This window comes from Phalacrocorax carbo, chromosome 8 (assembly GCF_963921805.1).
Source record: "Phalacrocorax carbo chromosome 8, bPhaCar2.1, whole genome shotgun sequence".
NCBI lineage: Eukaryota > Metazoa > Chordata > Aves > Suliformes > Phalacrocoracidae > Phalacrocorax > Phalacrocorax carbo.
Genome location: NC_087520.1, coordinates 25542318 through 25555203, shown reverse-complemented (window position 1 = coordinate 25555203; position 12886 = coordinate 25542318). Strand labels below are relative to the sequence as shown.

General features: G+C 45.9%; 1 protein-coding gene across 3 annotated transcripts; it reads right to left on the bottom strand.

Moving 5' to 3' along the window:
* Window positions 1-45: 45 nt before the first annotated feature.
* On the bottom strand, window positions 46-12799 carry HSDL1 (hydroxysteroid dehydrogenase like 1). 3 transcript variants are annotated; one of them, XM_064459309.1, is made up of 5 exons: window positions 12650-12774; window positions 10884-11116; window positions 7642-8087; window positions 5424-5651; window positions 46-130 (listed from the first exon to the last, which is right to left on the bottom strand). In XM_064459309.1, exons 2-5 carry the CDS (start codon window positions 11101-11103, stop codon window positions 89-91), a joined length of 936 nt encoding a protein of 311 aa, XP_064315379.1. In that variant the 5' UTR covers window positions 11104-11116; window positions 12650-12774; the 3' UTR covers window positions 46-88. The 3 variants fall into 3 exon arrangements, with proteins under 3 accessions (XP_064315379.1, XP_064315380.1, XP_064315378.1); XM_064459310.1 differs by lacking the exon at window positions 46-130 and adding an exon at window positions 3545-4494 and having other exon boundaries at window positions 12650-12799; XM_064459308.1 differs by lacking the exons at window positions 46-130; window positions 12650-12774 and adding exons at window positions 3545-4494; window positions 12141-12312.
* Window positions 12800-12886: the final 87 nt, after the last annotated feature.

Genomic DNA, 12886 nt, shown 5'->3' with positions numbered 1-12886 from the left:
TACGCTTCTTCTCCATTTTGTATTAAAGGATTCGGTCACTCAGGATGTAGTAGCTGAGGTGAGCTGTGCTCCATTTCTGATGGCAAAGTTAACTCCCTAGAAGAATTAGCAAAGCTGATTGCAAGCCAACCTGTAAGGCAGAGCAACAGAGAAAATAATTAGATTCACATTTGTGCAAGTGTATAGCCTGAAAATCACAGAAAATAGATACCTTTGGCAGTTAGTATTAGAAATAATACAGAAAAAGTTGTTCATGTGTTTCATTTAGTAATTTTTCACAAACACTCAAGTCTCAGGCATCAACCTGACAATAGAACAAAAGCAACAGTGACAACCAAACTCTATCATCCTTTGTGTAAAGCAGCAAAGAGAACAACACACCAGGCCCAGGACAATGAAAAAGTAATGCACGAAAAATAAACACGATAAAAAGTGTTCACAGACACTTAAAAAAGCATAGTGGCTTTTTTCCAGTCAGAAATGTGGCAAATAGAAATTCTACTATGATACATCATTCTACACAAGGAGAATCAAATTCAAACTCTATGCCAACTGCTGGTAAGGAGAACAGATACTACAGGAAGCAAACTTTCAGTCCCTGTGCTTGTAAGAGAAAATCAGTTCTAAAAAAGTCTTTCAAACATTCTTGAGGTGGAATGTGAGTTATTACAACATGGGCACCTGAGAAAATAGGGGCCGGGATTACAGATGCAATAACATGAAGGTAAAGGAAGGTGTTTAAAGTGCTTTCCTCATGGAGGGGAAGTCCCTTTACATTCCAAGGTACAGGACACATTCAAGAAAAATTGCAATGCTAATAATTTTTTAAAATTCCAAACATTTAACCAGCAATTGATAAACAAAGCGCCATTAAAAGAGTGAAGAGAAATATTGCCATCTGGTCTGTCACACCACATGGAGAAGCACCGCAGAACTGTACATTGCTGGAGTAACCAGCATTGAAAAGTAGGAGCCATATCAGTGGATTCACACTATTTAGGAGAATGGTGGGCTGACCTCAGAGCACAACAACATAATGAACCAAATCTGCATGTGACAGCCATGACTTCATTCTTATTTAACTTTATTTAGCATTCTCAAGTATTTCCTTATAACAGGGACAGAATTCCTCTCTATTTCTAGCTGAACGACAACACCGTGATAGACTGTGAACTGCTCGTTATTACAAAGTTCCCTCTTCGCCCCTTAACAAGGCAGTTGCAGTGCACTGACTGCCGACCTTGGCTGAGCTCTGCCTACCTTATCACTTTGTTGGCTTATTACACCTAAAGCAATAAAATAAGAAAAACAATTACACAAATGAGCAAACACAACATTCTAATGGCTGATTACAGATTTTACGTAAGCACAATGCTAAAATGGGTAAAGTAAGAACATGGGAAAGTAAGAACAGCACTCTGACGGCTTCATTGTGTTTAACGCTCTTACCGTGAGGAGCGGGACGGGAACCTAAACTCGCTAACTTGTCTATTCCCTAGAACAGCTAGGCTTGGAGTTACTCCCCGGTTGTTCTGAAGTGAAGGGACCCCAGACCGAGCAATGGAAACTCCGCAGAGCTCGCCGGCCGAAAGAGGCTCAGTGAGCACCGGCACGGAGGCCGGGGCAGCCTCCCTCCGCGGCCGCGGGCCGGCGGGCAGCCACCCCACGCAAGGAGCTCTGCCCGTGCCACGGCGGGGGTCACTGGCCGCTGCTCCCGCCCACCGCACGAGTAAATTCATCTATTCTGTGCCGTTACGGCGAGCGGGTCGTTAGCGTCGCACCGCCAAGAGCAGCCGGGCGCCGTGCGGGGCAGCGCCGGCACTCCCAACCTGCCCCACGGCCGGGAAAAGCTATGGGGGAGCGGCAGCTAGCCGGGGAGCGGAGATGGCTCCGCACTGCAGCTGTCCGGAGCGCGGCGGCGGAGGGAGCAATCCCGTAGACGAGGGGGAGCGAGCACCGGGAACGGCGACGGGGGGCTGCAGGCTCAGATGCTGCCCGCCTCGCTCCGCGTCCCCCAAAACTTGACAACACAGCGCTCCCCTCCAGCCCGCGCACAGAAGAAGCAGAAGCAGCAGCACCGCCATCCCGCTCTCCCCCCAAAGCACTCACAGTGCCGCCGCCGCGCCTGCCGCCGCCATTTTGTGCACTGTTTACCACAGCGCTCTCGCGAGAGCCCCATTGCGGCCCGCGAGGCGGACGCATGCGCGGGGAGGGGGGAGGGGCACAGCGCATGCGCGGTGGGCCGCTATGGCGGCGCGGTAACGGCGCTGAGGGAAGGACAGGGTTCCTGCTGGAGTCGGTAAGGAGGCCGCGCAGCAGCAGGCGCCTTCTTAGGAAGGTCGCTTGAGAAGCTGATCATTCGGTTGTAGCTGAGTGGGGTCTAACCCCTGCAAGGAAAACTTGAGATGTGGACGTTACCAACAGGGACGGGCAGGTAGTGCTGGACGTGCGTGAGGGAGAGAAGGGAGTGGAAGCGTTCCACACCTTCACATTTCTCTAGCTTTCATTTAGGCACTTGCTGAAAATAAATGTTTTTGTTTAAATCCCATTTACAGGCACGTCATTATTAGCAACACCTAATACATACTTTTATATGGTGCAACTGAAGCAAACAGCTTTTGGGGCCAGCTGAGGTTGGGGTCAGTGGAAGATAAAACCACTTAATGAGTCCCTGGCCCTGATACCCTCCCCTGACTGCTCCTCATCTTCCTCCCCCCCTCCCCCGAAGAACTGAGAATATGGGCTGCAGCAACAGAACAGTAACAAAGTGTCATTATAAAAATCACAGCCCGATTTTCACTCTGGACAATAAATTCAAGCATCAGTATCTTTCTACGTGGCCCAGCAAATATACTGGGTACTTCAGTCATGAGGCTGGAGACAGTTTCACTATATTAAACATCTGGATTTCTTTTTTTAAGAGATCTAATCAGCATTTCACATGATACAACTTAGTACTAAGCTATGTATAAGCAGATCTCTTCAGAGTCTCTTACTGAATGGGGATGAGTACTAAATTGCTCTCTACAAAACCTACTCATAAAAGCTTCACGGGAGACATCACTATTAGAACTCCGGTTTCTAACATCACCAGTCCAGAGCTGCTGTGAAGGAGCAATAGATACCCGCTTTGTAATCATGACTGCATTATTCAGCAACACAAAAGCAGCTGTTGTATGCCCTCCAGTAGGGATTTCAGGGAGCAAGGTAGTGTAGCATTCTGACCTCCCATTGTCACCATCAGGAAATGCCGCACTGTAATGTTCAAGCAATAAACACTAGCACAAATGGGTGGAAGATGCTCCTAGAGTCATGCTGCTGTATATAAGATACTGCATATGTAGTTCATGGGTTTGATATATTACAGAAGCAGTACTAACAAGCCCATGATTAAATACAAGAAGATTGAGAACATTCTTCCTAAGTCATGTCCCTCTTTCAGGTGGCAATTATGCATACACAGAAAGGTCAGCTTTCCTGACTCCGAGATGTAGAGCCTGCAACACGTATGAGCAGTGTATGAGACCAGCTGACTTCTAGAAAGTACATATGCATAAACATATTTATTTATATAACAGAAGCATCAAAATCATACTGCAACAAAACTTCAGTAAGTTTTATCTTAGAAAAACCAATCAGTATTTTTAAATCAAAACATTATTTATTCATTATTTTTCTTTAGCTAATGTGTTTTTACATTCTTTATTCAATTCTCCAGCCATATTTCAGACTGGTGAAGCAATAATTGAAGTATTATCAACATCATTCACACTTGGAATAAGAAAGCATACAAGCTTATCTCCAAATTCCTTTACAGCACTGTAAGACTTTTTCAGTCATTTAAACAACCTCCTGGTCAACAGTACCTTGCCATACACCTTAATTTTGAGAAGTTCCTTAAATAATATCATTCAAAAGCAACAACATTTGCACTTAAAACATACAAACGTGCAGTCAGAAGACAGAAAAGTTATGCAAAGCTACATATTGAAGAAACTTAACAGAATTGACTGTGATTGTATTTTTGAACAGCCCATTTTTGGCAACTTTGGAGAATGCTCAAATTCTGACACCTTTACAGGTTGACATCATGTAGCACTATGCAAGAGACAGTGATTTACTGTCAGAATTAAAACTATACATGCTCCAGCTCAAATACCTTGAAGAGGTAGTGAACGGAGACTAACCTCAACGAGATCAGCTCTTTGATGTGGAGGAAAGCAGCAGAGGAGCTATTTAATACAAGGATACAGAGAGGATCCACGCTTCTGATGTCTAGGTTACATATACATTGTTCAGCAAGGTATGGATAAGTTACAGTAAGTCCGCTAAACTTTTTTTCAGCACTCTGATGAGAACATAGTACTCATTACATGGAACATCCGCACACTCCTATTTCACTTTGCGTGTTAATGCTTCCTTGCGTATGATTCTGGAAAAATACATTGCAAACCATGCCCAGATCCATTCAGGTAGGCGCTCACCCAGTGTGAACTGTGGAGAGGCACAGGAAGACAAGAGGAAAGGAAAAGAAGAAAGGAAGGGACAGATTAAGGCATAAATCATTAAAGTAAACAACGAGTTTCTCAAATTACTACTAACGCAAGGCAAAACCTGCTTGAACATCAGCAACTAAACCTTAAATTCAGCCCCCTGGAAGTAAATATATTTAGGCATTTTGAAGTAGTGCCCACAGCTGAACAGTTAGGTTCTGCAAATAAATCCTGAAGTGGTTAGTTCAAGTTTGCAACAGCAGTACTGTCCACTTCCTTTAATTGCCATATCTTGCCATAATCCTTCCCATCTCTTTTATTCCTTTTGGACTACTTCCCAAGTCTTCAATTCCTTCTACTCAACCTAATGCTATAAGTAAGCCACTAGGTAGGATGCATGAGACGTGACCAGCGTTCATAAAATTACTTTGGAGCCCACAGTCTGCCCCAAAAATGAAAACCTAACATACGGAGGACCTGCTTCCAGACAGCTTAGGATGAAAATGTAGGCGCTTTTTTTCTGCTATTATTCCATCCTCCCTGCCCACTCTTCCTCAAAGCAGAAATATGCTCAATAAGAGTGAAAAAGCTACTTCTGTTCATAGAAGACAGTGAAACGCTTGCCTAGTCAGCAATACCCCAAGTGAAATGAGATACTCTGTGCTTTTGAATAAAAAGTTGTCTCTTCCCCATTTTTGCTGAGCATTTCAAGCAGGAACTGGATTCACTCTCTCATTCTAAAAATAAACATGCCTGAGCATAATTTTCTAAAGCAGAATTACTAAGAAAATATGGCACAATGCCTTTAAGTCCTACAATATATATTGCACTTTTTCAGAATATGAGCAGTTATCATTCAGACTCCTAAGAAAGTAAAGAGCTTATTTACTTCTGTTGACAAACACAAAATAGTTTAATGAATTCTATTACCTTTATTGCATGCTTCCAGTACCCAGTAGTCCTTGTGGATAACCCAAGAGTAGAAATAGCATGTCTTGCATATTCTTCAGCAGAAGGGAAAAAGAAAGACCTCTCTGATGCAACACTGCTGCATGCTACCATTTTTGTAGCAATTACAAACGGGGTTAAACTCTGAACAAAAATTCCTTTTGATGCATACTCATAATGTAGTGCTCTGCTGAAGTAGTCCAAGTAGGTCTAGAAAGACAAAAGCAGAAAGAGACATTTAAAAAAAAAAAACAAAACAAACCACCAATCAAGTCTTGGGGCAGAACTTTAGTAATAGTACAGAAGAGTTGTAGCATATTTTATACATCAGCCAAAAAAAATAAAACCTTAACTAAATAGTATAAAAATTCACATTTCTAAAGCATTACCGACATTTCTACATCTTGTTATTTGTTTGCTAAAATGCTGCAACAGTACAATAACTTGCAGGACAAAGGGACTGCTTAACTCTCTGATCTGAATTTAACGATCTGACAATTTCTGCTTAAAAACAAATCAGAAACATTTATTTCATCTAAAACAAACACCTTCAGTTTGGGGGCACTGCAGGGGACATTTCAAAGCTACCTATACATATTACTGTCAAAAGGACAAAATGAAGTCCCATTTTTTTAATATATTAATGGGTGAACTTCATACTCAACTGATCTTCCCCAGAAGGTAGGTTAATTACTTCCTGCAACTCCCTTGTGGAAAACAATTGTTTATGTGCATCTGTATGATCTCCTTTAGTTCATTTTACTTTCACAGAATAACACAAAAAAGCACAAGCCTAATAACTGGGATTACTGGAACCAAACAGGCAGCAAAACGAGCACGGGTCAGCTTAAAGCAGCAACACTGATGCCATGCTGAAGCTACTGCTGTGTTGCCCAGCCAGTTATCCTGGAGAACGAGCATTTTAGACTCAGCTTGTGAGTGAATGAGTTTCTGCTCCCCAACGGTCTCGCAAAAGCACTGTTCCCAGCAAACTGTTGGGAAAGCATCTTCTACAAATGCTCTTAGACCTGCCTTAGGAAAACAAACCAACCACTTCAAACACCATACACTGTTAATGCACAGCGAGGCTTAGGATGCTAGAGCAGCTTCTTTCCACTTCTGTGCCAGTGTAACTGCACAGAGGTCAGCCTTTAAACTGGATTGCCGATCTAGGATTTGGATTAATGATAGCAGCTAAAGGAAGACTCTCTGGTACACTTCGTTTTGTTCTGTTCTTTTTCATTCAGGCCTTTGAACTGTTTTACTTCAGAGTGCAGTTCTACATACGCTTAGCATAACCAAGGCAGGGTGATACTCTGCGACAGAAACAGGACTCTCAAGCCAGGTTCCACACTGAAGAAAATCTGCAAGGAGTTTTATACCGTGGAGTAATAAAAGCTGGTTTTTCGCCTGGCAAAACGAAGTACTCAAAAGAGCTATCCCAGGAGCAAGTCTGCAAAGGGGTTAGGCTACAATAGAGGGCAGCCACCAACAGCTGGGAGCAATAACCACTTGCGTTTGGACACTGGATCTAGGTGAGATCCTTCTACAATCTCAGCTGCTTTTGTGGATTCAGCAGTAAATCATACAGTGTAATCCAGTATCACCCAGCTGCCCCATCCTATTCATTATTGACTGGATCTCCTCAGGAAGAATAACTATGTGGGGGAAAGTTCTTTTCACTTTTCCCCAAATATGGTACATACAATGGTGTAAGAAGCCTTCCGCTCCTTGGTGTTCAGTGAAGCAGCGGCTTGATTTGGCCACAGCCCTCGTGACAGCAGTGGCTTGAGCATGAGTATAGCCCCACTGGCTACCAATCCCTAGTGCGTAAGTAGCTTGAGGTATGTCTGCACAGTTCAGCTGAAGAAGAAAGACAGGAAATTCTTGACCCTTTCAGTGGGTCATAGGACTACCACTTTGCTTTGCACATCATTCCTCTGAGGAAGGTAAGATTTTTCCTAGAACTACTGTTATGTCACAGTTCACACATAACCCAAATAACATTGACTTTGGTTCAAAGTGTTGATGAGGATAAAGGGTTTACTGCATATTACATGTAACATTCACCTCTGATATTTGAATAAATCGCTAGAAAACTTTCAGGTATATTTTTATATCCTTGCTGAATGTGTTTACAACCAACTAATAACGCATCTACTTTTCAGTGCATACCATTAAACATCACAGCCCAACTCACTTTAGAGGCTCCATAGATTGTCAACATTGGTGTCGGCTGACAACAGGATGCAGAAGAAAGATTCACAATTGCCCCTTTCTTCTTCTGTACCATGCCTGGCAGCACAATATGCGTCATCATGTTAGCAGAAGCAATATTTACGTTGATCATGTCCCACAGCAGATCCTCAGACAGGTTGGTAAAATAGTCTGGGTAGGAATAAAACAGTCCTACATTATTCACCAAAATGCCAATTTCTCTGTCTTTCAGAGCCTCCTTAATGGCTGGGTAAGGCTCACGCCCCATGCTGAAGTCAGCTACTATGAAATCTGTTTCCACTTTATAAGTTTCCGATATGCTTCTAGATACAGCCTCCAGCTTCTCTTTGTTTCGGCTGATTAAGATGATGTTGATACCACGCTTTGCCAGTTCTTCAGCATATGCCTTCCCGATACCATCTGTGCTACCTATAATAGATAATAAAAAACCAAGGTGAAAGTCAGAGCAGCGCCAGCCTTCTCTTTTGCCAGTTCTTTCAATTATAGTCCCTCTCTGAAGATCACGTGGCACTGAACATAGTGATCTCAAAACCACAACAATAAAGACAACATTGTCATAGAATCACAGAACTCTTTAGGTTGGAAAAGACTTAAGATCATTGACTCCAACCGTTTCCTAGCACTGTCATGTCCATTGCTAAACTATGTCCCTAAGTGCTACATCTGCACATCTTTTAAATACCTCCAGGGATGGTGACTCAACCACTCCATGGGCAGACGGTTCCAGTGCTTGACAACACTTTTGGTGAAGAAATTTTTCCTAACAGCCCATCTAAAACTCACCTAACGCAGCTTGAGACCATTTCCTCTTGTCCTATTGCTTATTACCTGGGAGAAGAGACCAACACCCACCTTGCTACAACCTCCTTTCAGGTAGTTGTAGAGAGCAATAAGGTCTTCCCCAAGCCTCCTTTTCTCCAGACTAAACAACCCCAGCTCCCTCAGCTGCTTCTCATAAGACTTGTTCTCCAGACCCTTCACCAGCTTCTTTGTCCTTCTCTGGACACGCTCCAGCACCTCGGTGTCCTTCTTGTACTGAGGGGGCAAAAAGTGAACACAGCATTCGAGGTGCAGCCTCGCTAGTGCCCAGTACAGGGGCACGATCACTGCCCCACTCCTGCTGGCCATGCTATTCCTGATACAAGCCAGGATGCTGTTGGCCTTCTTGGACACCCGGGCACACTGCTGGCTCATTTCAGCTGGCCATTGAACCAGCACTCCCAGGTCCTTCTCCACCAGGCAGCTTTCCAGCCACTCTTCCCCAAGCCTGTAGCGTTGCATGGGGTGGTTGTGACTCAAGTGCAGGACCTGGCACTTGGCCTTGTTAAACCTCATACAGTTGGCTTCAGGCCATTGATCCAGCCTGTCTAGGTCCCTCTGCAGAACCTTCCTACCCTCAAGCCTATCAACACACCAGCACAAATTGGTGTCCTTTTTAAACTTCCTGAGGGTGCACTCAATCCCCTCATCCAGATCACTGATAAAGATAATAAACAGAACTGGCCCCAGTACTGAGCCCTGGGGAAAACCAGTTGTGACTGGCTGCCAACTGGATTTTAACCCCCTTCACCACAACTCTTTGGGCCCAGACATCCAGCCAGATTTTACCCAGTGAATAGTAAGCCCATCCAAGCCACGAGCAGCCAGTTTCTCCAGAATGCTGTGGTAAACAGTGTCAAAGGCTTTACTGAAGTCTAGGTAGACAACATCCACAGACTTTCCCTCATCCACTAAGTGGGTCACCTTGGCATAGAAGGAGATCAGGTTAGTCAGGCAAGACCTGCCTTTCATAAACCCAAGCTGACTGGGCCTGATTGCCTGCTTGTCCTGTACATGCCACATGAGGGCACTCAGGATGATCTGCTCTATAACATTCCCCGGCACCAAGGTCAGGCTGACTGGCCTGTACTTCCCCAGATTGTCCATCCGGCCCTTCTTTTAAATGGACGTCACTTTTGCTGACCTCCAGTCAACGGGTCATCCCTATTTAGCTAGGACTGCGGATAAAAGAATGACAGAGGCTTGGTGAGCACTTCCACCAGCTACCTCAGTACCCTTGGATGGATCCCATCCAGCCCCATAGACTTGTGTGTGTCTAGGTGGTGTAGCAGGTCACTAACCACTTCCCTTGGATTATGGGGGCTTCATTCTGTTTCCCATCCCTGTCTTCCAGCTCAGGAAGCTGGGCACCTGGAGAACAGCTAGTATTACTATTAAAGACTGAGGTAAAGAAGGCATTAAGTACCTCAGCCTTTTCATTGTCCTTGGTCACTATGTTTCTCCCCTGCATCCAGTAGAGGATGGAGATTCTCCTTAGCCCTCCTTCTGTTGCTAATGTATTTATAGAAACAGCCCTACTTGGCTTCCTCTCCAGCTGTGTCAGGAAGTTATCTTCCACATGCTCCAGGAACCTCCTAGACTGTCTCCTCTCTACTGTACTGTTATTTCCAGCCGACACCTGCTAAGTTAAAGTCCCCCACAAGAACAAGGGCTAGTGACTGTGAGACTTCTTCCAGCTGTTTATAGAATATTTCATCTGCCTCTTCATCCTGGTTGGGTGGTCTGTAACAGACTCCTACCATGATATCTGCCTTGTTGGCCTTCCCCCTGATTCTTACCCATCAACACCATCGTTAAGCTTTAGACAATCAAAACACCCCCTGACACACAGGGCTACCCTGCCACTTCTCCTTCCTTGCCTATCCCTTTATAGCCATCCATTGCAGCACTCCAGTTGTGCAAGTCATCCCACCGTGTTTCTACGATTGTCAGTAGCAACCTTCTGCAATCCCACCTCACACAAGTCTTACATTTTCTGTGACAACAGCGGAGAGCTTACAGTAGAAGCTTAATGAAGGGCAAGGATGTCAGAGGTACATAACTCAAAGCTTGTTGAAGAATTTCTGCATCTACATCTATGCTTGTATGCATTTGGGGTATACCTTGCAATTTTGGGGAAAAAATTGCTCTGTGTGTCTTTCCCAGCATCAGTCAACACACTGAACTTGCCCATCCCATGAGGAATTTAATTTAGTAAGGCACTGAAAAACTGTCACTGTTCAAGCAGATCAACTTGCAACCTGAGATAATGCAGGCCCCAGCTTGTGACATAAAGCTCACCCAGCAATACAAGCTAGCAAGTTTTACAGTACTGGCACAGTATGTTATGTAAAGATAAGCAAATATATAGCTTCAGCCTCTTACCAGTGACCACAGCCCATTTTCCGTACCGCTTGACAAGATCAATCTTGCCGCCCAGCTTTGGAATTAAATGCAACCTAAGTGTGCTGTAAGTGTCAAAAGCAAGAGAGACGCATTTTCTGACGGTGTACCAAGCCCCAACTATAGCCAGGGCCTCTATGTAAAAATTGCAGGAACGACTGATCTCTCTGTACAAGAGGTTGAAATGATCCACTGCAGCCATGGTGATCAGAAGCCTGGAAAAAAATGAGAGAGACACAGGTAATTACAGTTGCCTCTTGGGCCATGTAGACTTTTCAGACCGAATGGATAACCTTTGAGATTCAGCATGTTACAGTCTGAGCACTATTTTGATGCAGAAAAGCCACAAGTAAGCCTGCTAAAATTTGGGTGTTACCTACCATCACCCTCACTGGTTTAGCTGCCATTTAGCCCTTGTCCAAGGGTTTAGCTACTAATCAGTTATACTGCAATGACACAATCAATGATACTGTAAATAAAACAATTCAAATCCAAGCAGATAAGGTAAGCTCAATATGTAAAAACTAATTTTAGAAGATTCAAGATCCACCTACAAAAGAGGCAAGGGTAACCAGCAGAAGAAAGCTGAGCATACAAGAAAGATGCTCTTCCAAGCACAGAAAGCTACACGAGGGGCAAAGCAAGCTCGGAGACAGAAGCATAACTTTAGTCCCTGGTGCTGTGACAAAGCACTAACCCTTCCCCAGCAAGTGCGCTGCATCTACCAGGTCACAGAATCACAGAAGGTAGGGGTTAGAAGGGACCTCTGGAGATCCATCTTGTCCAACACCCCTGCTTGAGCAGGCACACCTAGAGCAGGGGGCACAGGAACACGTCCAGGCAGGTTTTGAATGTCTCCAGTGAAGGAGACTCCACAACCTGCCTGGGCAACCTTATGGGTCCTTATGGTCTGAAAATCCTTGAGCCACGGGAGGACAGTGCCACGCATTCATAAAATCATTAAGGTTGGAAAAGACCTCTAAGATCATCAAGTCCAACCCTCAACCCAACACCACCATGCCTCCTAAACCATACCCTGAAGTACCACGTCTACATGTTTTTTGAACCCCCCCAGGGATGGTGACTCCACCACCTCTCTGGGCAGCCTGTTCTAATGCTTGACCAATCTTTCAGTAAAGACATTTTTCCTAATATCCAATCTAAACCTCCCTGACATAGCTTGAAGTCGTTTCCTCTCGTTCTATCACTAGTGACTTGGGAGAAGAGACCAACACCCACCTCACCACAACCTCCTTTCAGGTAGCTGCAGAGAGTGATAAGGTCTCCCTTCAGCCTCCTCTTCTCCAAACTAGCCAACCCCAGCTCCCTCCCTCAGCCACTTCTCACAGGCTTATTCTCCAATTAATGTGACTTCGCACACCGGCTTTCAGCACAAAGCCTGCTGCGCCTCACAAGGGTTTTGCTAGTGAATGATTTTTTAAAACAAGCACAAAACCCAAGCGCCGCCTCCTCGGCAGCAACAAATCTACAGCCGGAGCCGGCAGCTTACCACTGCTTGCTCGAGGGCCGTTACACATCGCCGCTCCCTCGCCCACCGAGGCCTAGCGCACTCGGGGCCGCAGCCTCACCCCACCCGGGAGGGATCAGCGGGCTCCAGCCGCGCATTTGCCGACGAGCCCCAGCGACGAGTGGGCCCGGCCCGGCGCCTCGCTCGGCCCCGGCTCTCCCTGAGCCCCAGCTGGGCTGTAACAGACAGAAACCACCCCGCGCCGCGGCCCGCGTCTCACCGCCAGCCGACGTACGGGACTGGCCCTCCGCCGGCGGCGCCGCCGCGCTCCCCTCGCCCGCCGCCACCTGCGCGGGGCCGCCGGGAACGGGCGCGGGGCCTTGTGGGCCTGTGCGCAGCGTCGCTATGGCGACGGCGGCGGTTGGGTGGCTGAGGCGGGAGGCGCGGCTGCCCGCGTCTCCGGGGCCTCCGGCGGCTGGCTCGGGATCGCTCCGTCCCGTCCCGTCCCGTCCCGTCC